This window comes from Notolabrus celidotus, chromosome 8, assembly GCF_009762535.1.
Source record: "Notolabrus celidotus isolate fNotCel1 chromosome 8, fNotCel1.pri, whole genome shotgun sequence".
NCBI lineage: Eukaryota > Metazoa > Chordata > Actinopteri > Labriformes > Labridae > Notolabrus > Notolabrus celidotus.
This window is the reverse complement of record NC_048279.1, coordinates 25287236-25312626: the sequence shown is the minus strand read 5'-3', so window position 1 is coordinate 25312626 and position 25391 is coordinate 25287236. Positions and strand designations below refer to the sequence as shown.

General features: G+C 39.0%; 1 protein-coding gene and 1 long non-coding RNA gene across 3 annotated transcripts in view; both read left to right on the top strand.

Annotated features, from left to right (window-relative positions):
* LOC117816771 overlaps nt 1-9036 on the top strand; it is a 178524-nt gene extending 169488 nt beyond the window's left edge. For both annotated transcript variants that reach the window (XR_004632011.1, XR_004632010.1), the window contains 3 exons: nt 3339-3437; nt 8225-8320; nt 8668-9036. This is a non-coding gene — a long non-coding RNA (uncharacterized LOC117816771). The remainder of the gene's footprint in view (nt 1-3338; nt 3438-8224; nt 8321-8667) is intronic.
* A 2488-nt stretch (nt 9037-11524) lies between these two features.
* The window catches only part of diaph2 (diaphanous-related formin 2), a 376472-nt gene continuing 362605 nt past the window's right edge, over nt 11525-25391 (top strand). Inside the window, exons 1-3 of the mRNA XM_034690901.1 lie at nt 11525-11568; nt 12737-12889; nt 13534-13919. Coding sequence (XP_034546792.1) covers nt 13836-13919 — 84 coding nt within the window. The 5' untranslated portion in view covers nt 11525-11568; nt 12737-12889; nt 13534-13835. The remainder of the gene's footprint in view (nt 11569-12736; nt 12890-13533; nt 13920-25391) is intronic.

The window sequence follows — 25391 nt, the reverse complement described above, 5'->3', positions numbered from 1 at the left end:
GGAAACTGCAGAGTATGTCCTGTACTGTATTCATTTGCTGCCCGGCCTGAACAATGGGTTTCCCTCGTGGTGTGGCCGATTACAGTCAGAGAGGCAAGTTGTTTACTGCATGGTTTGTGCAAGTTAATTTCCATCCGCTTAAGCCTGTTTAAACTGAACATCCTGAACCCAGAGCTGGAAAAAAAAACTGATTGTCCTTTTGCTTACTCATCCTTGGAAAGTTCTGTCAGGTTTATTATGGTTATGATATTTTGTCAGTCTTTGACATGATCATGGTAGGATTTGGTTTTCCTACTCCCTAGCACTTTGCTTTTTGAATCTGGTCACTTGAATCCTGTTGCTTAAAGCTCCTTTGAGCTTTTGTTTGCCTTTATTGGATAAGAAAGCTGGAGAGAGATAAGAATTGTGAAGAATAGAGAGTGGAGGTAGACATGCAGCAAATGGTCTGGGCCAGAAGTCAGACCTGTGACACCTGCGACAATGACTGTAGTAGCCTCTGTATATTGGGCGTGCGCTTAGACCAAGCAGCAACCTCCGGTCTAAAAATATGAGTCCAATGCGGAAGTGCTAAAAGCTGCAGTTCATCAAGGATCCACTTGAGGCTGGCTCCGGAAGAACTGGAAGTCACATACACGTGAATGGGAAAAAGACAATATTTACAGCAGAAATAAACATGTTTACAGCCTGGTACAAAAGACGAGTGTAGTCTGGATAGCTCATTTCTCTATCGGCACACACTGTAGGGGGGTGAATTTTTTTCTAACTTGGTACTTTCAAAGATAATGAGATTACGAGTCTTCCAATGAGAGGCACAGCTCACTTTATTGACAGGCGGGAACCATAGACTGTAAATAAAAATGGACAGCGTTGCTCCGCCTCTTCCCGTTGTACAGTTCTGAAGCCAAAAAATCCCTCTCCTGGGCGCAGCCATTGTGCAGCCAGAGCCTGTGAAGCCTTTGTAATAAGCTCCGCCCTACAGCGTAACGTCACAAGACGCTGTGTGCCCTTTGAAGTTTTGTTCTACGGCGGCTGTGAATCAAAGGAAACCCAGAAGTAAAACCCTGTTTTTAAACTCTAATAACTAACGAAAAATAAACTTTTCAGAAAAAAGAGGCCTTGGACACTAAACAGTCAAATACTAACTACATATCACTACAGCATACGGATGTGAGAAACATTCGTACGACGTGTATTTATTTTTTAAAGTTTGACTGCTCCACCATTCAAATGAATGGGGGAGACAGATTTTTTTACCTATACTGCAGCCAGCCACCAGGGGGCAGTCACACTGCTGAAAGCCTCACCACCAGGGCCGTATCTGGCACGCTTGGCGGGAACACTGTAGCTGTTGGCTAGGAGGCTCAAAGCCCACCTCTTTACGTCACACTCGCTCGACAGCAGCAATATCGCTGCTGCTGCTGATTGGCCTCAAAACAGCCCTACAGAAACAGATGGGTGACGTCATGGATCCTACGTCCATATTTTATGGCTTAGACCACTAGGCCAACGCTGCCCCCTGTGTTGAGTTTTTGACTATCTAAGATACAGACTAAAATGAGCAGTGATGCCTCTCCATGACAAAAGCAAACAAGACCATTAGCAAAAAGACTGGCTGTTTTTCTACTGTAATTTTTAACGCCTGTAACCGCTGCAAGGCAAACATTCATGACGAGTGATACAATCGAGTGTTGGAACTAAGCAGGATGAGATTGTTTTGCCAAATAACACGACTTACACATGTACAGGGAAAGATAAGCATAGAGATAAGGGGTATCATTTTTTCCACAGGGGCGCCAATAGCAATACAAGCAAAGTTCCTAACTGTGGCTTTAAAGTAGCAACAGCATGAACATTCCAGTGGGATAAGCCTCCCAGCTATCTTCTGTTACCTTATATCACCCTAAGTCTCCCCCCCCCCCCCCCCCCCCCCCCCCCCCCCCCCCCCCCCCCCCCAAATGACGCATCAATCTGCATGTCAGCAGTAATTATGTCAGACTCAGAGGACAGGAAGACTGACAGCTGATCTACATGCACATAACATGAAAAAGTTTAATATTTTCTGTCAGTTATTTAAGAAAGTGAAACATTAACATATTCATTACACCTAAAGTAAAATGTTTCAAGCAGTTTTCCTATTTTAATTTTGATAATTATGACCCACTGTAAAAAATAACTATAAGACAAAGGCTTATCTCAGGAAATTTGAATTCTTCATTTTAAGTTTGAGTAAATAACAGAATGAACACATTTTAGTTCAGCACACATAACCACAACCATGAGAAAGGCTGCTGACCTGACAGTTGTCCAGAAGACGACCATCAACACCCTCCACAAGGACAGTGAGCCACAGAAGGTCATTGCTGAAAAGGCTGGCTGTTCACCGAGTGCTGCATTAAAGCACATTAATGAGAAGTTTGCCAACAATATCAAAAACAACTGATCCAGTATGTTGTCTCTACAATGGCTATACACTTTTGAAATTTGGTTAGGTATATACAAACAAATCCACACCTTGCATGTCCATGAGCCTCAGGACATGCTCTGAATGCTTCATATCAGGATGTGTGCCATATGTTAAACATCTGGGAAATGTATGTTTCTGCAGTTTGTCATAAAACATCCTACAGTTCTTTTTTAACAAAAGTTTGCTCATGGCAAAGTTTGATGAATTGTGTTTTTAGGCTGTGCTTTGGTACGAACACCTGGTAAAAGCTTCAGGAGTCAGTTTACATCCGGGCTGAGTAAGGCTGTCTGTTGCATTTAGATCAGTACCTCTATTGACCAATCAGATGTTATGTGGTTTCAAAGGTTCTTTTATTCTTTAAACTGTCGTGTAGAAGTCTATTTGTATGTTTTAAAGGTTGAAATCAGCCTGCTTACAACTTTTAAGTCCTTAATTGTTAGTTTCTCCTTCTGCTGTATCTCGCTGCTGTCAGTTTTCTTGAAGTGCCATTGTCAACATGTGATACTAGTCATTTCCAATGATTATATCATTGCTCCACATTTATACATAATGTGAAGTTTGTTGTTATTGTTAAGGTTTTTTAACAGAGATTTTTTTTGTTCAGCGTCTTTAGTTTATTTTGGAATTGATTTATTCTAGATTATTACTTTCTTATTAACTGGCACCTGAATACATACCTTCGTTCCCTGTCATGTACTCAAATGCTCTGGAATGATAACAAACCTCCTTGAATTCTTGAACCCTTGTCCTTAATAACTGAGGCTTCCATTTAAATTTCCCTGCCCACTTATAAGTATCTATTTTAATATTTATTCAAACACTTCAGAGGCTTCAGTTTTTGTAAGAAGTTTGTGTTTCTGTGTCTTCCCTGCAGAAACACTGACGTGCAGACTTGAGGAATGGGGGAACCGCCAAGCTTCTCATGAATGGACAACCCGCTGTACATTCATGAACCACCTGAACCTCTGTCAAAGTAAGAGAACAATCGGCAACATGTGACACTTTTGTGAATTTTATGATTGCCAGAGCTGGAAAACTCACAAGTGCTTTCCCTGTTGAACATTGATCGTCCTGCAGAACACTGCAAAATGCTAAAGCTTCAAATCAATCATTAATAGAGTCTTTCACACAAACTCCTGACAGTTTCCTGATGTTTTGGAGGACATTCAGGTCCTGCTTATTCGCTGGACTTGCCTCTCATGTGTGTCCCATGTAGCAGGAGATCATCAGTGCTGAACTCACTTATAAACAAAATTCCTGAAAAGTTCCCAAAATTTTCAGGATGGGCTGAAAGTATGAATGCAAACAGACACAAATTTACAATACATTTTCAGAAGTTACCAGAAAAAAATCTTTAAACTTTGAGCAATTGCTAAATTTTTTTCTAGATTTTTTTAGCAGTGAATGTAAGTGAAGGCTTCAGAACTTTCTTACAACTTTAAAAGCTCCAGTTCAGGAGTGGGTGGGGCCCTCAGTGGGGTTGTGGGATAAGGGGGGGAGGTCCAGGAAAAGGAGTAGTTTTTTGCAGTGGTTTCTGGACAAGGTCAGGTAGATGGATTTGACCTTTTGCCCTAATGCATGCACACTATTAGTAAAGGTGATGCATGAATGATAGAGGTTTATTTTTGACAGTGAAATAACAGCTTTCTTTAAAGATTTTCAAAAGCTGCTATTTCACTTTGGATGTTGACTCTTACTTGTTGAAAGAAAGCTCATATAATATTACTACCTTTACTGATATGTCAACATGTAATATCCTACATTTATGCCACATATCTGATTGTCATTTCTACAATCCATACCAAATACTCCCCATTATCAGTTGTCAGCATGTGAAATTGCAAACTCTGAGCACTTAGCAGAGCACAGGTAGAAGTCAATCAAAGTTCTTCATGCTTCTCCAGGCTGACATCAACAGGATATTGTTCACAGACTCTGCTGCCACTTCATCTGATGCGCTGCACAGCAAATAAATTACACAGAGGCAAACTCTGGGTTTCTATTGAATTTGCATAACATTGACATGCTCCTTTCAGGCGCATCTTTGTGTTTTCCTCTCTGTTGTCACATGAGCAATGTTTTCAAGAGGTCCTTCAGTGGCACGTTCATGTAACTGGCTGCCATGGTAACAGGTAAACCAACCTTCAGGGGGAAGATATGGTATACAAATGTCTTTCTATGGTTTTTGAATGTGATGACATTTTAATTTGATTAGAATGCAAGGACAACATTTTCATTGAGCCTGCAATAATAACTTTTCTTGCAATGAGTTTGTGAGGATATCAGACTATGTAATCACTGAAAACAGCTACACATAAAAAGTGATGCTGTTGAAAGGGTTTAAGCCCCATGTATAGAGACTGTGGACCTCATTGCAGCAGTCTCTGGTTTGACTCCCGGCACAACACTTGGCAGCCTCAGTCTTCACTGCCCACATTTCCTATCTCTCTACTGCTGTCCTATCAATAAAGGCAGAAATGCACCCCTGAAAAAAGTCACAGTCACTTACACTTATTAATGAACCTTTCTATAATAATGAAGTTCTGCTCTTGACTGTACTAACCTGAGGTGCCTTTGATATCTTATCTGTAAGTTGAAAGCACGTTTTGGTTAGCAGTAGGAGTGACACAGGTCACATAACCCAAAAGGCCAGATCGCTTCTGGGCATGCCTTGTCTCTAAAATACGTGACCAGCGCAATATGTTTGAGAACAAATATATTGTTCTGTCATTATAATTAGTTCTCATCATGCTGATTCATATTCATTTTCTGCGATGTCAAGTTTTACTTACTTATTTGATGCCAAACGTGAATTGTAACACCATAATTGAGAGCTCTGTTGACAAATGTTGCTCCTGCAAAACTGTGTGCACGGCATCAGCAGTATTGGGGAAGAGCAGTGAGAGGAAATGTAAAAAACAACAATTACACAAGGGACATTTCACTTTCATAACTGTGAGTGTCTGCTTACAACTGGCTCTAGAAGCTGTCACACTGTAAGTTAATTTATTCCCAAGGTACATGTGTGTTTTGGTTAGTGGGAGAGGAGGGACATCAATACCTCATGTCCAACAGCCAATCCCTACTACTTATGTAGACTTTGGCTCCATGCGCACAATATGTTAGCACCTGTTGGGTGGTGGAGTACTTTAGGTTCGCTTTTGAACATGAAGAAAACATTGTCTGCTTTTATATAGTTGGTGTTACTAAGCAAATAATAAGAGATATTAAAAATAATATTGCTAACTGAGGTTTGGCAGTGTGAAAGAGACTAAATGGAGTTTACTCTGAGTTGGTCTTAAGCTCTGCCAGACTGGAGGAGACTGTGGTGCTGCCTTGTCGTACAGTGGGGGGGCAATGAATAATTTACAAGTCATTTCTCTTTCATCTCTCAGGTCTAAACACAGAGCTCTTTGCCATTGCTGCTGACAACAGCCTCATATCTCCTTGAGTCTTGCACTTCTGTAATGGGAGGGGAATGGCTCCGCATAACAAGTGCAAAGCATGCTGGGAGGCTCAGTTGGGACCTTTTGGCACAAGTGCCCAATAGGATGTGAATAGTAAATATGGAGAACAGTTGGCAGAATTAAAGATTTACATAACTACGTGACTCAAACGTGTACAGTCCCTAAAAGTGATAATTTCTATCACAACATAGTGTGTTTGGAATCAACTATGTTTAACATCGGCTTCTAGATGCATACTGGAACAGTCTCAGACTTTTAGAGCTGTGGTTGGGGACACTACGGATATCCATGGGAAAGAATTCAGAAACATATTTAAAAAGGAAACACAATTCAAACTTTATTTTTATCTGAAGCTGTTTTGAAGGCCATGTCCAGTCATGGCAGGATGGCCAAATGACTCGTGGAAAATGTTATGCCCTACATCCAGAGCAGCTGCATAAATTGAATCATAGGGCTTAAAAGTGTGTGTTGCTGCCAGTTTATGCTAGCATAGAAAAAGTAGAATTACCAGGGTCATTTTAGGTATAATAGGTGCATTAGATTAGCATTGGATTAGCAACAAACAGCACATTATGTTATCGCTGAGCTGCAGAATTAGCTATTGCTCCATTACAGCATGCTATTTTTGTTTGTTGTTGTTGTTGTTGTTGTTTCTTGACCCGATTAATGAAACATTTTTGACACGGTTCATATCACAAATGAAAAATCTGTGATATTTTGTAATGTATGGTAGACTATGGCAAGTAGTTTTGATATTCAGAGCAGACTCCGCTCAGGAATTATAGTTTAGACATTCAAAACAGCAGTTCTCCTTGACAAAACTTTTCTCTTACTCATAAGAATGATTAATATATTCTTTATAGCATTTACATTGACCGAAATTGTATTACAAAATGTCTAAAACGTCTTTTCTCTCAGTCAAAATTTGATTTGAAATGTATTTAAATACTTAAATAATATAAGTTCAATAGTAGCTATTTTTGAATCAAATATCATGACTTGGTATAAATTTCAGATATTCATTATTGTTGTCCTCCTTGTCAAAATTAACATTTCAGATATCCACAATGACATTCTTATAATCAACAGTAGTCATTCCTTAGTGGAGTCTCTCAGGAAAAATGACATCACTATAACCATTTGACATTTTGACCAGTAAAATGCAGGTTCAGATCATTATGACCATCTGACCATGGGGAGTCTACAAAATTCCATGGACTGACATGGACTGCACTACACCTCTGAAGGTGTACTGGTATCCAGCACCAAGCCATTAGCAGCAGATCCCTTTAAGCCCTTGAAGTTGTGAGGTTGGGCCTCACCTCATCAACAACTATTTATTGTGATCCTCCAGCCCCATACACAACAAACTGTGATACACTATGACACCTTTCTATCAGAACCAACCATAACTTTTTCAGCAGTTTGAGCTTCAATACATCTTCTGCTTGGTCGGACCACACAGGCCAGCCTCCACTGTGTGCACAAGACAGTGAATTTTGGCTCAATTCTTTCCATGGACCACTTTTGGTAGGTACTGACCACTGCAGACCAGGAACACCCCACAAGCGCTGCAGTTTTGGAGATTCTTTGACCCAGTTGTCAGGCCAATATAGTTTGGTTCTTGTCAAAGTTGCTCAAATCACTTGCCTATTTTTCCTGCTTCCAACACAACAACTGTGAATGTTCACATGCTGCCTGAAGGATTCCACCCACTGACACGTGCCATACAAGATAACCAGAGTTATTCACTTCATAATGTTGTGAGTTTTCTCTGTTTCTGGAATGACATAATTACCAGTAACAATTGTATCTCAAGATGGATAAATGTTTACCACTCCAAATCAAATTTACTTACCACAGATAAACTCATTTACATTTGTGGATGTTGCAGTTGAACTTTTTCTTGTCAAAATTGTTAGATATCTAGTTATAATGCTAGTTGTAGATATCCATAATAAATAAATTCTGAATATCACTAGTGCTTATTTCAATATTGAGAATTACATTATGAACAGAATGTTGGGGGAAAAAATCGTATTTTGCATACGGACATACATTTTGATTAAGTTGTTAAAATCTGAAATGCTCATTTTGAGTAAGAAGAATTGAAATATAGATATCTGTAATGTATCTAGTTTACCTATAAGTAAGGGAAATGTATTGTTATTGGATGGTTATGCAAATTAAAATTCCAACAGGGTGAGCAGGACCCCACTGCAATGTTGGAAACATTATTTTTCACACTGTTGATCAATTTAGAATGTTAACAAAAGCTAACTTTTTGCTTCAGTGTCAACAGGTGGAGGAGAAATGTGCCGGGCTCCTTACCAGCGATTGATTTCATATGAAGTCTGCGATCAGGTTGTCCCTGGTGTTGCTTTTTCAGGTGAGAATCAATTACCATTGTTTTTTTTGTTTGTTTTTATTTTGTTTTTGCAAAATCATTCCATGACAGCCATTACAGTATAATAGTTTACAGTATTTTTCTTTTTGTAACAAACACACACATCTACCAATTTTGGTCTTAGTTTTGCTCGCTCCCCGCATCCCAGTCAGATGCATCAACTACCATTGTTGCATGGTTTTGATCGATACAGTTGGGTAATTAAATATTATAATGGTTTGCCATATTAGCTCTATTGTGGTGATCTGTTAATATAGATTTCTGCTCTGGTCCTCATGCTCTTTCTTTCCTAAAACGCTGAACTGCTCTGCTGCAATTTCTTGCAAAAGATCCAACAGGCCCAACCCAATCATGGGTGACATGAGTCCAAAATGCACAGATGGAAAGCTGAATGACCCAATTAAATGGTTGGAGCTGCTTGCAAGCAGCTGGACTCAGACATAACAACTGAAACTGAAATACAAGGACTGACAAGCTTAGCAAGGTTTTAGTGGAGTGTTTGCCGGAATTGGATTTTTATGGACCTTTTCAAAGTGATCAGGCAAAATAAGTACGTCAACAACTTGGGCTGAACTACTATGAGTCCACTTTTAACATATATTTAATTCTCAGTCTGTGAAAGTTAGTATGACAGTTCATTAAAGATGAACATTCCTTTCATCTCAAATCATAATTACTGCTTTCTGTATGTGCTTACACTTGGTAACACCTGTTCTGTAACGAACAATTAAAGCTAAAGAAAAAAATGTCATTAAGCGTGTGAGTTACTCATTGCATGCACTCTTATTGTACTGTTAATAAAATTATTATTATATCCAGTACTGGGGGACGAAAGTTAAGAGAACAAAAATACAGATCCTGATTCAATTGACTATCAATCATTTTCTACTATATGGTTCATGTCAAGATTTGATTCATTCATATTTAACTGTGATTTAACTGTGGGGTATTTTGTACAGTTAACCTGCATACTATAATTAAACTGCAACTATTCAGGAGAAGAAATTAGATCTTATCACTGACAAGTCTCCCAAACAAGATTTGCAATACAGGCTTTGAGAAATTTCTTTTCTGGAGTTAATGGTTTAAAACTATTTTGACTTCTGTCTGACTGTCATCAGTCTAGTATAATTTGATTGCTAAAGATAAGAAAATGTTTTCAACTAAGATTTACTGTGTGTTCAAATTTTGGATTTAGCCTGTTTTCATGTTTAACTTGTTCATTGTTCCAAAGTTCTGCTGTAAAATGTTCTCAGCCTGCTGTCATCTTCCATTCTGTACCAAACCTGCAGTTGGTGAGTTGTTTGGTTGCATGTGTTTGTGGGTGTTCAGTTATGAGCTAACATGAGTTAGGCATGAGTTAACTTCCATGTGAATTGAAAATTCATTTTTGTATCCATTGCATACGGCGCTGAATTTTACAATTCTTTTGGTGCACTGGGCTGTAGATTTTCTTGTGTCATTTCAACAGGTGGCCATTTGTTGTCATGTGTGTTGCAATAGAGCCCTATCTATATTCTCTTTCTTTCTATGCAAGTGGTTTGGCTCTAAAGACGGCACTGTTTGAGGAGAGAATAGGTCACAACCATGTTGACACAAATTGCCATTCAACATTTTGTGTTGAGTCATACTTTTCCACTAGAGCCAGCTCAGTTTTGGATTTGTCCAAGTGTACAAAACACAACACAGAGAGGAGCCATGTGATCTTTCTCCAAAATTGGTTGACCTCGAGGTTCATAATCTTTCCCAGTATTTTCTCCTATCTTAGAGTCTCTCTCTCTCTAACACTGTGTCTCTAGGCTCAATATTCTTATGTATAATCAGGGAAATGATCCAAAAAGAGATGAAATGCCTCATTTTTATAAGCTGCTTGCACATGGTCACATGTCAGTGAAGGACATGTGAGTGAGAGAGAAGTCTTATTCATAGACCAAAATCTTCCAGTAATGTGTTTGGTCATGTTGTGGTGGAATCAATATTGTGTTTGTTCCCATGACATGTAATATTTTCATTATGGTGTTGTTTTTTCTTGAAATAGAGAAGTGAAATTTGTGATGGGAAGAAACTGTTGCAAGACTGCGACTGTCACTAGATGTAAGATAAATGTCTTCAGTAAGAACTGTTGATTTACTTGCTAGCAGGCAATATTTTTCAATGTTGTCCAAGTTATATGTTCAGTTCTTGAATGTGAAGGATGTCATGACTCCTCTTGGGGATGAAATGAATGAAAAAACTTTTTTTGACAGTGTAGAGTTCAACAGTGGTCAGAATTGATCTGAACACAACATGAAGGTGAAGTCATCACTTTTCTGCTGTCTGTGGAGCAATCAGACCACTGGACACAAACTCTACAACCAGTCAACAAATCACTCTGTCACTGCCTTCCTAACAAAAAGTCATGCTTCATGTTTTTGGTTGTTTATTACCTGGTTGACAACAGAAGAAGCTCTTTTACTCCTGTCAGTGGGGATATTGTGCACCATTAGACATTAGAGAGAGTCAGAGTGAGTGATGCTGAAGCCCAAACAGTGTCCCCAAACTCACACTTGCTGAGGACTCATTCTAAAGACTCGCACCCTGGCCCTTATAAAGCCTTGTTTGCTGAAACATTTGAACATAAAATATGAAACTGTAAACTAAGGCAATGGTTTCTTAATTGTAAATGTCTGCTACAATACAAAATTATGACTCATTAAATGGTAATGTGCCCAGTTTAAGATTTTGCCCACACTGGTGTACAAGAACATTTATTATCTGGATCAGATAATGTCTGTTTCGGTGATGAGGAGACATATAAATATAAACCTGGAAAATGATTGTCTTTAAAGAATGAGTCATACTCTCTAATCACTAGTTTGATGAGACTGTGCCTCCATACTGTGTCTTTAAAAAGACTTTCTCAACCAGGTTTCTTGATCCCTTCATGGGATTATTTTCACCTCCCGTTTCTGCTTATATAGAACAAGACATTTTACATGACCTGGAAAACAGTAACTAATTACCCTCACAATCAACTAAAATTTGACTTTGGTCATTTTCAAGACTACAAAAAGTCAGAGTATTACAAAAGCTGATTGTTTTGTTGTAACAGTGTGTCAAATTGATCAATAAATATCAATGAAAAATATCTATATTCCAGGTAATATGCCGTATTCCTTTCTTGTTCAAAGCATGGGTGTGTCCAGATATTTGACCAGGGTGGCCCAACTTGGGCACTGACTCATGCAAAGGTGACATTAAGTCTTTGCACATGCACACACACTGTCTCCAATAATCATATCTACTTTCACTATGAACTCGTAAGTTTAATACAGATATTGTATTCCTGTGTATACTATTTCTTAAGCACCACAACAGAGGGGCCACATTCTAATCTTGCAGGCTGAATTAAAAAAAGAAGACTTGTGTCCAATAATAACAATTTAAAATACTTTACATTGTTTAACATTGCAAATAGATTTCTTGGCACTTATTGATTGACTGATTCCTCTCCTTGCACTTCTCTTATGAAAAAGATGAGCAGAGTATTGTTTCACAATTTTAAGTCTGAACCAAAAAAATGTGCTCGGTCTGAATGCAGAGAAAACTACTAGCAGTCTGTTGCAACACATTCCAAATTGTTGTCTTTAACATACATCTCTTCTCTGATAAAGCACATAGCCAATGACTGGGGTGGCCAATCTGCTCCGAAAGGGGCCCATGCGATCCAAATAACAGCTCTTGACACGCCTGTGGTTAGAGGGTAGGCATATGTCAGGTATTATAGTGGAAACCTTCTTCATATATTAAGACATGAATTTAGACTGAGAATATGTGTAGAGATGCCACTAACACAAAAAAATACAGCACTTATGTCCTACATTCATAAACATATAATATCTCATATGCTTCAGCCATATTCAATGTTAATAAATCAAAAAGATGTGTCCAAGAATCCTGTCATGTTCTCTTTAATTAACAATTGATAATCAATTATTTTGGTTACGATGCAATTCTTAATCTCATGAAGACAATTTAGTCATTTTACTTATGTGCACAATAAATATAAAGTGAACTCTATACCCCTAACATTCATATTTATTTTGAAGAAACAGACATCATATCCGTCTTTTATGCAGAAACAGCCGTCATGGTGTGCACTATTATGTAACTAGGTAACAAGCCTAACAATAACATCAAGCTGCAATTATCACACACGGACACAATACGGCTGTGTATTTAGAGTAATAATACACAAAGACAAATACACACGCCCAGGGTGTGTGTTGAGTTGACGAATTCCCGCCCTGCTTCTCATCCGCAATGAGCCCTTCATAATTCACTCATGTATCTATTCTTACAATTGACTGAGTCCTATCCGCCTGCTGTGAAATCAAACTGACCTCTCCGTATACACAGACTCCTCCCCATCGACGCCACGCCGACCTTATGAGTGACAGCGAATGCGACCAATAGCGATAGGAATTCCCACTTCTTACGCATCTCACGGGTCAATCAGAACACGGGTAGGCGGAATCACCGTGGGCCTGGCATTCATGCTTGGTTGCAAAGGTAAGCTCTGGCTGGGGTTTTTGTGAGTTTTCTTTGACATTTTATTATTTTTTCACCCTGTAATTCATCACAGAACGGTGTGAGAGCTCGTGTGTTGCTTTTTCTGCGTAATTACGCTGCGTAAAGGTTGTCCAGTAATGCTAGCCTGGCTAAGTGTTTAGCACTGCAAAGTATTCCAAGCTGAGAGAACAACGGTGATTTCCCATTATTAAGGTTACAACTACACCTTATTGATTCTGGTTAATGGCACGACTGTCAGGTTTATAGCGGGTTTGTTAGTGCACGTAGAAAACTGTCAGAGCATCCCAAATGTAATACAGCGGTATGTCTTCTACGTTTAATACTAAGTTACACGGTTTGAAGTTTGCTTTCTCCACCAATGTAGCCCATTGCCCAGCACAGGGCTTTGTCTGTAGATGTTAAACGTGTTGGTTTTATATTTTACCTAGATGTCTCAAGCTTCCTCGGACGTGTTTGTTTACATCTGTTTTACCGTTCATATTGCTTTCACTGTCTGCACTTCGCACCCCAACAAAACCGAGTAGACTCACACGTGTTAAACCACATATCTGTGCAACTTAACACCAAAGATGTTGTGATTACAAATATGAAATGTTGTTCACATGATAATTTGCTCATTTCAGAAAGCCGGTGTAAACAGGGCGACTGACAGCTAGCCACAGAGACGGATACCATACCCTACTACCACACCTCTCCCTCCTCAAGCTGCATCCTCGACTCTTTTGGATACTTTCTGGGAACTATCTGGAAACTCTCAACTTGATTTCATTCTTTTACTTCCTTAACGGAATGGATTTTGAGAAGACCTAACCTGGATGTTTTGCTGCACGAGTTGTTGTTGAGAACCAGCCTGTGGAGTTTGCTAACTTTTTGAAGAGTTCACATTTAAGTCTGTCTGGAGGGGGGGGACTAACCCGAAGCCAAGATGGATCAAGCTAGCGGTGGTGAGGACCCGAATAAACCCTCTAAAAAGAAGTCCAATGAGGATGAGGGTAAAAACAAAAAGCTGGTAGGTACTCAGAAAGTGCAGTTGCATGGAAGTGATGTGCACTGCAGTGAACTGTCACATCCTGTAATCTAAACAGGGGTACATGTTGCTCTCAAACTCACTTAGACTGAGAAAAGTGCACAACTCAAAGTGTCTAAACCTTGCATTACCACACAATCATACTCTGTAACAGCTATACAAACAAATTGATTAACATTGTAGTCCTCCTAACAGTTTGATAGTACATTGATGGACACATAACTTCTGCACAGTTTGTAAAAATCATGTTGTCAATGCAGCATATATCTGTTTACTGCAGGATGAGGCTCAAACAGTTATTGATGCGTTGTTATCACTATTTAATGTAGCCCAATACAGAGCAGCTAATGTCTGTTATAGCTGTTAGAGTTGAGCAAGAGAGATAGTGTTTCACTGAGTGCTTTACCTTTTAAAGCACTCAGCATCATGTGATTTTTCCCGTCAATACACCTCCTAAAGGTTCTTTTAAGAGCATTCTTGTTGTGACAGTTTGGCTGCAATATACAGTTTATTTCTAATGCATACACAAAGGAAAAGTTCAGTGATGACTCATCATACAGCGTGTGTTTTACATGTGGGTGGTTTTATGGACTGTTTGAGTGTTTGTTATTGATTAAATAGTATTATCAGAACAATAAGTCATGGCTTCAGTAGAGGTCTGTGCCGGGTAGATAACAACTGAATGCTTCATCAACATTCATTTCATTCATAGCTTTAATATTGGGAAGGCTTTTTTTAGAAGCTGGGCCACCCTGGGTCTGCATCATTAGAGCTCTGGTGTCATGAAGCTCTTCCTGCATGTTGCTCAATGCCAGGAAATGAGATCAGACGATTTGGGGGGGAACAGTGTTCGTGTTTGTAGTTGTTTTAGGGGGGAAGGCATGTATTGTGCAGTCTGTATGAAGTCTACATCAACCACTTCTGACAACTTAGGCTTTTCTGTGACACGTGCACAAAGAAGACGTTGCTGTAATTGTGTAAACAGTGCTTCTGCGACTAGAATTTATGACCTTATTGGGTAAATTGTAGCCACACTGTTGCATTTGCGGACAGTAAAGCAGTAAATCTAAACTATATTAGAATGTGTTAAGTGCATGTGTTGTGCACACTGTGTCAGCAGCTGTAGAAAGTGTCTGGGAGTAATTTTCCGTGACCAAAGACAAAAAACTTTGGCAGTGGTATCATCATTTTGGACTCCCTACAGTTGTCAGCGTGGAAAGCTTGGCTGGCTGCGGTTGAACTCTCTGGATGATGTTGTCCCTTGAACACTGGTTGTGTTGCTTTATAGTGTGCTTTTCAGGGATCTGTGGTTGTTTGCTTATCAGTGGGGATGGTGAACAGTTTTTCCACTATCAATGATAAGCAAACAAGGAAAGGAAAAGGGTCCAATTTGGTAGACTAGCGCTTCTATTTTGGTATAAAGTGACCAATGTGCCAAATTGGAGTGTTTACAGTCACAAAGACAGACTGCTGATGACTTCATTCACACCTTCGTTGTTTGCTAAGGAGGTGTTTCTTGGCCCTCGTATGCAGGCAGCTGTCCTAAAAACTGCCCCATGTGGAGAAAAACAGCCCTGCTGCTTCAGTGTGTGATTTGAGGGGAAACAGCCTCAAACAAGTAATCACTGGTTGTGTTTCAGCAAAGTTAAGGTAAGGGAAAGTGGACCCATAATAACTGCTAGACAGGAAATCCCAAAGTGGGCTGAAATGCTCTCACAGAGCTACCAAAGGGTGTTGTCCTGAGAAATCCTACCAACTGCCTGCAACTCTTGTATATCCTGCCTCCCAAGTCTAATATTGTTCACGAGGTGAACTCAGCAAATCACTTTTTGTTCCTTAAAGTGGTCTCTCAGCCAGGAGCGTTCCCTGTTGCTCAATCCTCCGAGCTGAGCTGTCAGAGGCAAAGGAAGTCTCAAGTAAGGCTGTAGCAAGAAACCTCAACAAGAGCTCAACACAGAGTTTGAGAGAGGAAGTAATCTATCATACTTGGGCGGAGCCATGATCTGTCCTCTTTTGTTTATCCTCACTTTTTAGCTTTCCAAATGTATAGTGTAGTTCCAAAATGGGTAGGACACTGTAGATAAGTTGGTAAATGAAGGTAAATAAGAAAAATCTTCTTATTTGGAACCTTTAAATTATTTAATAATTGTCACAGAGATCAACACACATTAGCAGAGGTCAACTCCTATTGTTAAAGCTTTGTCCCCACTTAATTTCAGAGATTTAATATGATTTATTTCAGTATTTCCAATATATAAGGTGCTATCAGATCCCATTTTATCATGCAGGGCAGGTTGTGTGAAGTTCAAACTCAAGGATGGAGCTATGAGGAGGATTAAATAAGGATTGTGACTGCCTTTTTTCATTCAGGCCTGCACCATCTACTAAGTACTATTTGCATGGCTAATGAGCAAAGTGGCTAACACAGGCACAGTATGGTCTCCGCAAAGTCAAATCAGCAGAGGAGAAACTCTGAAAGCTGTATGTTTGTTTTACAAGTCAACTGGGCAGGATTACATCACAGCAACACCATGTAGGCTTTGGGCCCAGAAACTAGATACTCAACACAGCCAAGGACATGAGAATGATACACAGTGTTCAGAGACAGAGATCATTCAGAACTTCTGTGTTGTTTTGTGGCTAAAGTATGGGATTTATATATATATATATATTTTTTTTTTTTTCAGTGTTGTAGAAACACGACATTCCATGAAAACAGGCGGACGGTAAGAGGTGAGAGGAATTCAGGGGAGCCGGTTTGACAGATAGGGAGATAAGTTACCCCTTTACATACCAGAGTAAAACATGACCTCACACACAACAGAATGAGGGGAAAGTCATCCCAGTACAGCTACATAGTAACTATGTCACTTCACATCGCACACTCAATTTTTAAAAGGTAGAGTTTGGAGGTAAAGTTGAATCTGAATAGTGATTTTTTATTTATGTATCAGTTTACTTGACATGGACAGCAATAGCAATTTTATTTATAAAGCACATTTCATGACACATAAGTTCAATGTGCTTTACATGGAGAATTAAAAATAAAATAAAATGTTTTTTTCCAAATAGAATAAATAAAAACAATAGATACACCCAACATACATCAGACACAGTAATCAAACAAACAGCAATTGTTGCTGCACATGCATCCAGTCACAACAGTCATTATATCATTCATAAGGTTTAGAAAATAAATATGTTTTGAGTCTTTTTTTAAAAGTGGAGACAGTTGTTATGGACTTGAGGTCAGCAGGGAGTTTGTTCCAAAAAGATGGACCACAGTAACTAAAGGCCCCTTCACCGGACCTTGATTTGACTCTGGGTACATTTAAAAGACAGTACATGTAAGCATTGTTACATCTACTTAAAGTGCATCTGATGCAGTGTCGTGTCTATAGGTCTTCTAGTCGTGGCTAATATGCAGTTCTTGTCCCGGGTTAGGCTTTTGGGAAATGAGGCACATGATTAAACACTGTGAAACAGACATAAAACAGACATAGACAAGCAGCCACAGAGATGCACAAACGACAACAATTAAGACAGACACAGACAAGCAGCCACATAGAAATAATCTGAGCCGTGTAGATCTGAGAGAAAGTAACTCGGAAGAGATAAACTGAAGTATTCGTTCTATTTACCAAAGGCTTTAGCTGCACTTCATTCAGATTGTAAATGTCTGTTTGAAGTAATGGATGTTTGATGATCAAATTTGTGATTCATGCCTTCAAAGCAAAGTACCAATTGTCAATAGCTGCATTGTGTTTGGCAGGTATCTTCATTGTGCAATAGTCAATCACCAGACTGACTTGTTTGTTTGCTTCTACAGTCTGTGCTCATCTGCTTTGATCCCTATATTGAACAAGGAAGGGAATAGAGTGAGATGTGTCCCATGTGTAATTTGTCTGTGCAATGGAGATAGTTGGAAAAGTGACTTTCCTCTCCTTCAAGAGGGATCTTGAAAATATGTATTCTTCACATTTATAACAAACAGGTGGAATAGTTGGGAAAACCATTGGTGGTTTTGGTCTGATTGAAGAGCTTTGTCAAAATCAACAACTTGTTTAAGGTGTGAGAAGGCAAAAAAGTGAACAGTACAAGCACTGAAAAAAAGCTGAGTGTACCACAATTGTGCTGTTAGTTAAAAAAGGCTGTTTTTTATTATGTAAACCAGTCTCTGGCTGTTTAGATGACCTGAGTCATGGATGCATCGCACTTGCAAAATAGTGTTGAAATAAAACTTGATTTGGGGGAACTTTTGCATTTGGGGAAGTGAGCCTTGACTTTAGAGCAGGGGTGTCCAAAGTACGGCCCGGGGGCCAATTGCGGCCCAAGGTCCATTTATTTATGGCCCCAAGCTTCCATCTTAAATTGTGTTATTTATAGCAAAGAAATTAATCAGTTTCTTTCTACAAACAAAACTAAAGTCAATCCAGAAACGTCTCAAACAGCTTCATATGGACTACCTGTCTAAAGCCAAAGCTCTGGGAATTCTGCAAGACGGCAATAAAGAAGAAACACAAGGACTCTTAAAGCTGACAGGTTTTCAAATTAATGTTTTTATCATGATGTGAAAATGTTCTTGATGATCACTAAAACGTCAGAAGACACAAAAGAGGACACAAGACACAAGAAATTGTGCAGAAAAGGCAAAATTCGGTGCATCAAAAATGTTCAGAACTCTGGAAAATATTTATTTTGTTCTTAAAATGTTGTCTGCTTGTCAGAAAGGTCTTAAAAACCACATAAAAAAGAAGTATGATGAAATCCAGATCATGATCCTGCCATAGGAAAATAATGATACAATACTTTTTCCCACATTGCCCGACCAGATAAAGTTTGCTCATGTGTACATGGCTTGTGGAGAACTGAGGACTTCCTAGTTACTGATTTATTGAGACAAAATTTAAAATGATTGTTATTAAATAGAGATTTCATATATAACTTTTGGGATTCCTAATTCTCAGTAGGAGCCACTGGCCCTGAGGTATTCTGACAACATCATATGTGGCCCTCTTTGAAAAAAGTTTGGACACCCCTGCTTTAGAGTGACTACATCCCCACGAAATGACACCCACGTAAAACATTAGAAGGTTTTAAAACACCCAGTGTATAACATTATGATAGAAGTTGTAATGCCTGCTTAATGCACAATTCAATTTGTGCTCAAAACTTGCCAAATTAGTGTCTCTGTTATCATATTGATCGCTAACTGGGAAGTTTTATCCATAGACATATTCACATATTCGTAGAAACAAGCTCTGAAGCAAGCATTTAAATTGAAATTCCAACTCAACGACAAGTCTCAAGATAAGAGCACATGTGTAAACATGTCACATTGGTTTGCCCTCAGTTCCCCTCGCAGGTTATCGTCTCCATGCTTGTGTTGGTTATGGAGTGCTCTGGTTGAGTTGTCAGTCAAGGTTCAAGGTTACTGTATTCGTACCTGTAGATAGATTTTGTTTGCAGTGAGTCAGCCTCCAGCACAGGACAATACATAACAAACAAAGTGACAAAGTGCTTAGTACTAAAAAGATAACCCTCAATAAAAACAGGAAATGAGCAATACATAAGAACAAAGTCAAGAAAAACAAGTTAGAAGAAATCCAACCGGACAGCCTGCATACGAATATATCTCCACTTCACTAAATCAAAATACTACCAAACCATCCTGCTTTTCAAGATGCAATCTGTCATCTGTGCTTGTTTAGCTCCAAGTAGTTGAGCATTATAGCAGTGGCAGTGGATTTGGGTACAGTTTCAACAATATTTAATGATCAGTTTAAAGTTGAAAGGTTGGCAATGCTTAATTTTATAGTCAACTAAGCGCACACATCCCTTCTTCTAACCTTACCGTTTTGATTACTGCATCCAAAAATCTCATGTAATATCAAGGAAAAACACGTCTCCTGTTACATAAATGGGCTTCTGTACTCGAATGTTGGAACTTGAACATATTTCATAACTCCAGCAGGATCATTTCCAGGAACTAGTAAGCTTGATCCAGTTATTACATTAGGTTAATACGGACTTTAATGCTTTAGCAATTCTGGAGAATAGAGTGCTTCCTGAAATTGGGTTTTAGGAAAAACAACTATACAGTTTGGTAAAGACTGTTACATCAGAACAAGACTCAAGGAAGCCTCAGCTGTCACAGTCTCCAGATTGGCAGGTTGGCAGCGTCCTCTGCTTTGAGTGTTTGCACTTTGTAATTAAAGCTTATTGATGAATTGTGACTTAACGATTGTAATCATGCTCGTCATTTAGGTGATCATTAAAGTAATTAAGGGTTCAGTAATGAATGGACAATGAAGCACAATAACCAGGGGGTCTTAAAAATGAGAATGTGGACGTTAGTGAGTGAAGTGACAAAGCCACAAAATACCTCTCATTCCATTGGCTGTAGAGAAAATATATAGAGTACACTATTAAACTTTTGGTAAGTTTAAACGCACAGTGTGTAATATTTTTCAGAACAGACTTGGTAGAAATTGAACATAAAGTGTGTTTAAATGAGTGTAGAATCACCTGGTACAAATATTGTTTTGTTTTTAAGAACTTAGAAAGAGTCTTTTAAATCTACATTGTGTAGGTCCCCTTCCTTGGAGGCCGCTATTTTGCACCGCCATTTTTCTACAGCAACTCAGAACGACAAACTAGTAGCATAAACGTTTTTCTATTTAGTGAGTCGCTGTGTAAAATGCACTGTTGGAAGATGATGAAGAAGAAGAAGAGCAGTTAAATAAATTGTATCAATAGACTATTTTAAGGTAAAAACTAGGGGTGTAACAATGCTTTTTAACAACGATCCGATTCGTATAATGATTCTTGGTTGCCGATACGATTAAAGGGGACATATCACGCTTTTTTCATCAATATATATTGGTCTAAGAGGTCCCCAAAACATGTCTTTAAAGTTTATGCTCAAAAAAACACTTTGAAATCAGATTTTGGCCTGCCTGAAAAGTCCCTCTTCTTATTCCTCATCAGAACACTCTGTTTTCCCTCTGACCACGCCCCCTCCGGAAGTGGATGTGCCTCGGCTCTCCAGCACGTTGATCTAATGTTTACATGTTGGCTGAATATACACGGCTGCTCAGAGATCGCGTTACTTCAACCCTCTGAATCTGATCCTGACGGAGAGGCGCCTGTAGCAGGACCTTTCTGAACGATTGGTCATAGATTTAGTGTTTCTTGTTGTTTTATTTATCAGTATGTAGACGTGTGTCTTGGTACACAGCTACGAACATGTAGCTATGTGGCTATGCTAACTAGCGCTAGCACTTATCCATGATCAATAAAAATCATCCACTAGATCTTCAAATCTGCAGACGTGGGGAGTAAAACCGACCTCTGCCAGAAAGGCAGCAGGACCTTTTCTGAAGGATTGGTCACAGATTCTGTGTTTCTTGTTATTTTATTTGTCAGTATGTCGACGTGTGTCTTGGTACACAGCTACAGCTAGGACATGTAGCTATGTAGCTATGCTAACTAGCGCTAGCACTTATCCATGATAAATAAAAATCATCCACTAGATCTTCAAATCTGCAGACGTGGGGAGTAAAACCGACCTTTGTGTTTATTAAGACAGCCTACAACTAGCATGCCTCCCTCCTAAGCTCCTTGTTAGCACACATTTGTGCAGGTAATGAAAAACGGGGGAGGGATTCAGTATTATTTTATACAGTCTATGGGCTGAACAAGCTCCGAGCTCTGACTCCGTGACAGACCGGATATTGTTGTTACGTAACAAAAACACGGAAGTCTGAAACGGCTCGTTTCACACACATTTACAGAAAGGTGTAGAAATCAAAACAGGGGCAGAATGGATTTTTTTCATTCTCGGGGGGTTTGTAGACATGCCAGGGACACATATTTCAGGTAAAGAACCATTAGAAAGTCAATTTGCATGATATGTCACCTTTAAAGGACGATATTGGTTCATTTAGAACGATACGATCCGAAATGATTTAGTGACTTGAAATTGATTCAGTAACTTTTTAGCCAAAAATTCAAACAATGTGACTGTGAAATAAATACCTTGATACTGGACAGTCCTAGCTTCCTGTTGTTGCCGTGATGTTTTTTGCCTGAACCGAGTTTTGGCCTAGTCTTTGACTAAACATTGCGGGAACGCTGCAAGAGGTGCCTGGGATCTTGAAAATATGTATTCTTCACATTTATAACAAACAGGTGTGAAATCCCATGGCGCCTTAGTGGGTGATTGGATAGATTTGTCGTGTTGCAGTGGTACTTTACTTGACCTTTACATATCTTTATCATTAAAAGTGCAAAAAAAACACATCCATATAAAGTGTGCCGTGCTTAAATCCAATGCGTTATTTCCTAGTATCAATACAATCAATTTCTTACCCTTTAAAACGATGTTAGAATGATATATGTCATCCAGAAGTCCAACTTGCCGAGCACTGATCGATGTAGTCGGATCATAGGAATATAAATTGATGTAGTAGATGAATCGTTACACCCCTAGTAAAAACCTGACAAATGGAGGATCATATTAATCCTGCATCACAGGAGCTTTTTGTCCTTGAAGGCCACCGTCGCTTCACTGACAGGAGGGGTGAGCAAGGGAGTGTTTCAAGGTAGAATATGACCGCTAAACATTCTAATTTCTACACAATGCACCTTTAACTATTATGATTTTTTTAAATGTGGAAAGTTTTACTGCATAGAATAACATATTGGTAATTCTGAATATTGCAGTTCTTGTTGTGTCTTAGCTTAAAAAAATCTAGATTGCCATGGGCATTAACTAAACAAGTCATTCAGTGTTTCCTAAACCATAAAGGGAAACCGACTTCTCTCCACATTACTGCCCCATAACACAGAGACCATTTTTGAAAATGGTCTGAATCGTTTATGCTTCGAGGTGACAGTGTTGTTAACATTTGTGCTTTTGACATTTTTGACAGTATCACATTGTGAATCAGATTTAATAGCTCACTGTGACTCTGTTGTTCGAAGCTGTGGCATTTGAAACTTCAGTCGCTTTGATTCATGAGCTTTAGGGCTGCCTCGGGGATCATTTCAGGTCATGTTAGCGTGTGGTTAGTACAGGTTTTTACAGCACTGCTCTCAAATGAAGCTGGTATGAATTACCTTCCTCATGTGTGGTCTATCTCAACACATTTCTGCTGTGTAGTTCTAGTTTGTTTTTCCACCTGTGCTGCATAATGTGTTTCCCTCTTTTAAACTGAGTGAATAACTGTGATTGTGATAAGCAGACGTGTGAGAAATGGCAGGAAACAGACCACATGTGAGTGTTTAATGGAATTCAGGAAGTTTGAGAGGAAGTGGTGAAGAATGCTCTAGTCACACAGTAGACAGTGGACTCATTGCTCTAAGTCACCCTCTGAGATAAGGCCTCTGCATATGCATTGATGAAACAGAGGAAACATAAGCATGACACTTTTTTTATTTAATGTGAAAAGTAGGTGAAATGTGCTGAATTTCCTGTAATTAAGAGTGCATGAATCAGCTTTGAGTAAAGTCATAGCAGCACACATGAGTTAGATGAATCATGAAGTGGCTGTATTTTGACTGGTTCAGCTGCAGAGGCTGGTCTCGGCTGGGCTGAAGGGGTTTCCCAGCCCTGATATCATTATATAGCAAACAGTTGCACAGGGTATACGCTTCATCTAGCTTAATTTGCTGACAATAGTTTTTTCTAATTGTTATTTGTCAAGATGAAATAGGAAAATTAGATTTCATTGGGTTTTTAGATTGTTGGCACTCTTTTTAAAGCTACAGTATGCAACATTTTTTGTGTGCAGTATACTAAAGCGGCAACCTCCAGTCTCAAAATATGAAGCCCATATGGCAAATTCAGATCTTCTGAATTTGGCAAATCAGCCCTCTCTATTAGAGCAACAACTGCTTGGAACTCATTACTGAGTAAAATCAGAGAGTGCTGCAGCTTTGATGAATTTAAGTCCAGGATGAAATCATGGCTAAAATCAACCCAATCACGCACTCATCACTAGGGGTGAGCCCGACTAAGGATTTGCTTAGTGGAATCTGATTAATCAGATTTTGCCCATAGTCGACGAATAGTCGAATGTTTGTTGTTTTTCCTTATTGACACAAAGTCTGCATGATGGTGACCGCATGACAATATTACGCATAACCCTTTACAATGAAGAGACTCGTAGCTTAAAGTAAAAGGGACAACAGAATATTATAAGCATAGAACTTAAATTGTTTAAATCTATATTGCACGCAAAAACAACGAGGTGATGAAGGAGAGAAAACTCAAATAAGGCCACCATCCGTTAAACATGGAACAACGCGCTGTTACAGAATAAGGAATCAGGAGATAGTTAAACAGTGTTCACACAGCGGAGAGCAGCGCTGCGGAGGGTAGTTTGTCCAACTTTAGGCTAAACATTTGTATAATGTTCAAAATCAAACCTGAACCAGCTAGATGGTTTTTAAATCTCTTAGCAGAACCTTTTAAAACAGTCTTTCATCTCGTCTTTGTCCGCGTGAGTCTTTTCAAATTGTACGTGAGGAAAACCATCATGTTTATGGGCAGAAGTGCGCTCCTTGCTTTGTTGACTGTAAATCCTGTCTTTGAGAATATCCTCTCTGATGGCGTGGAGGTGGATGGGATGCTGTGGATTGTTTTTGAGGCTTCGGACAGCTTTGGGTATCCCTCCTCGTTCGTTTGGCCCCGTACAGTTTTTGTGTGGTCCGGTAATCCTTGATCTCACAGCTCTCTTCATGAAGCTGCTCCTCATCTTCATCACTATTTTTAGGATCAACTGAAGTTTTATTTTCTGACATTTTGAGCTGCTATGAACGTAGAAAGATTTAAAGGCCAGCTGAGGTACGTCTGCTCCACAGGTCCCCGCTAAATGGTCCACCTTTAATTACCAGGGGAGATTTAATTACCACTTTAAGGAGATTTAACATTTCAAGAGCTGTTCTCAGAATTACATTAAGTAAGTCTATATTTATATCAAAATAAGATATATGAGACACTATTTTTACGGGAAACAGGAAAATAACGTAAAATTAGACATTGAGCACCCCCATGGTTTGAATGGAATGATCCACATTTCATATGCAAATATTCGACTATGAGAGTGGCAGTCGACTAAGGCTCGTTAGAACGAATCGTCGAATATTTGACTATTTGGGGTCACCCCTACTCATAACACTTAAATATAATGACCTTCATAGTGTAGTGCTTTTAGCTATTTATATTTTATTATTGTGTTGGTAGTTTTGATGTAAATGTATCCCTGTTGTTTTATAGTAGTTATGTATTATTGTGTAGCTGTTTAAATTATGTACTATTTGCTTTTAACAGAGGCATCTCCTGCCCTGGGACTACAGATGTAAATTAGCTGCTAGCTAACTCTGGTACAACTAAATGGCTGTACACTGTCCCTGTTAAAATAAACAAACAAATAAACAAATAAATAA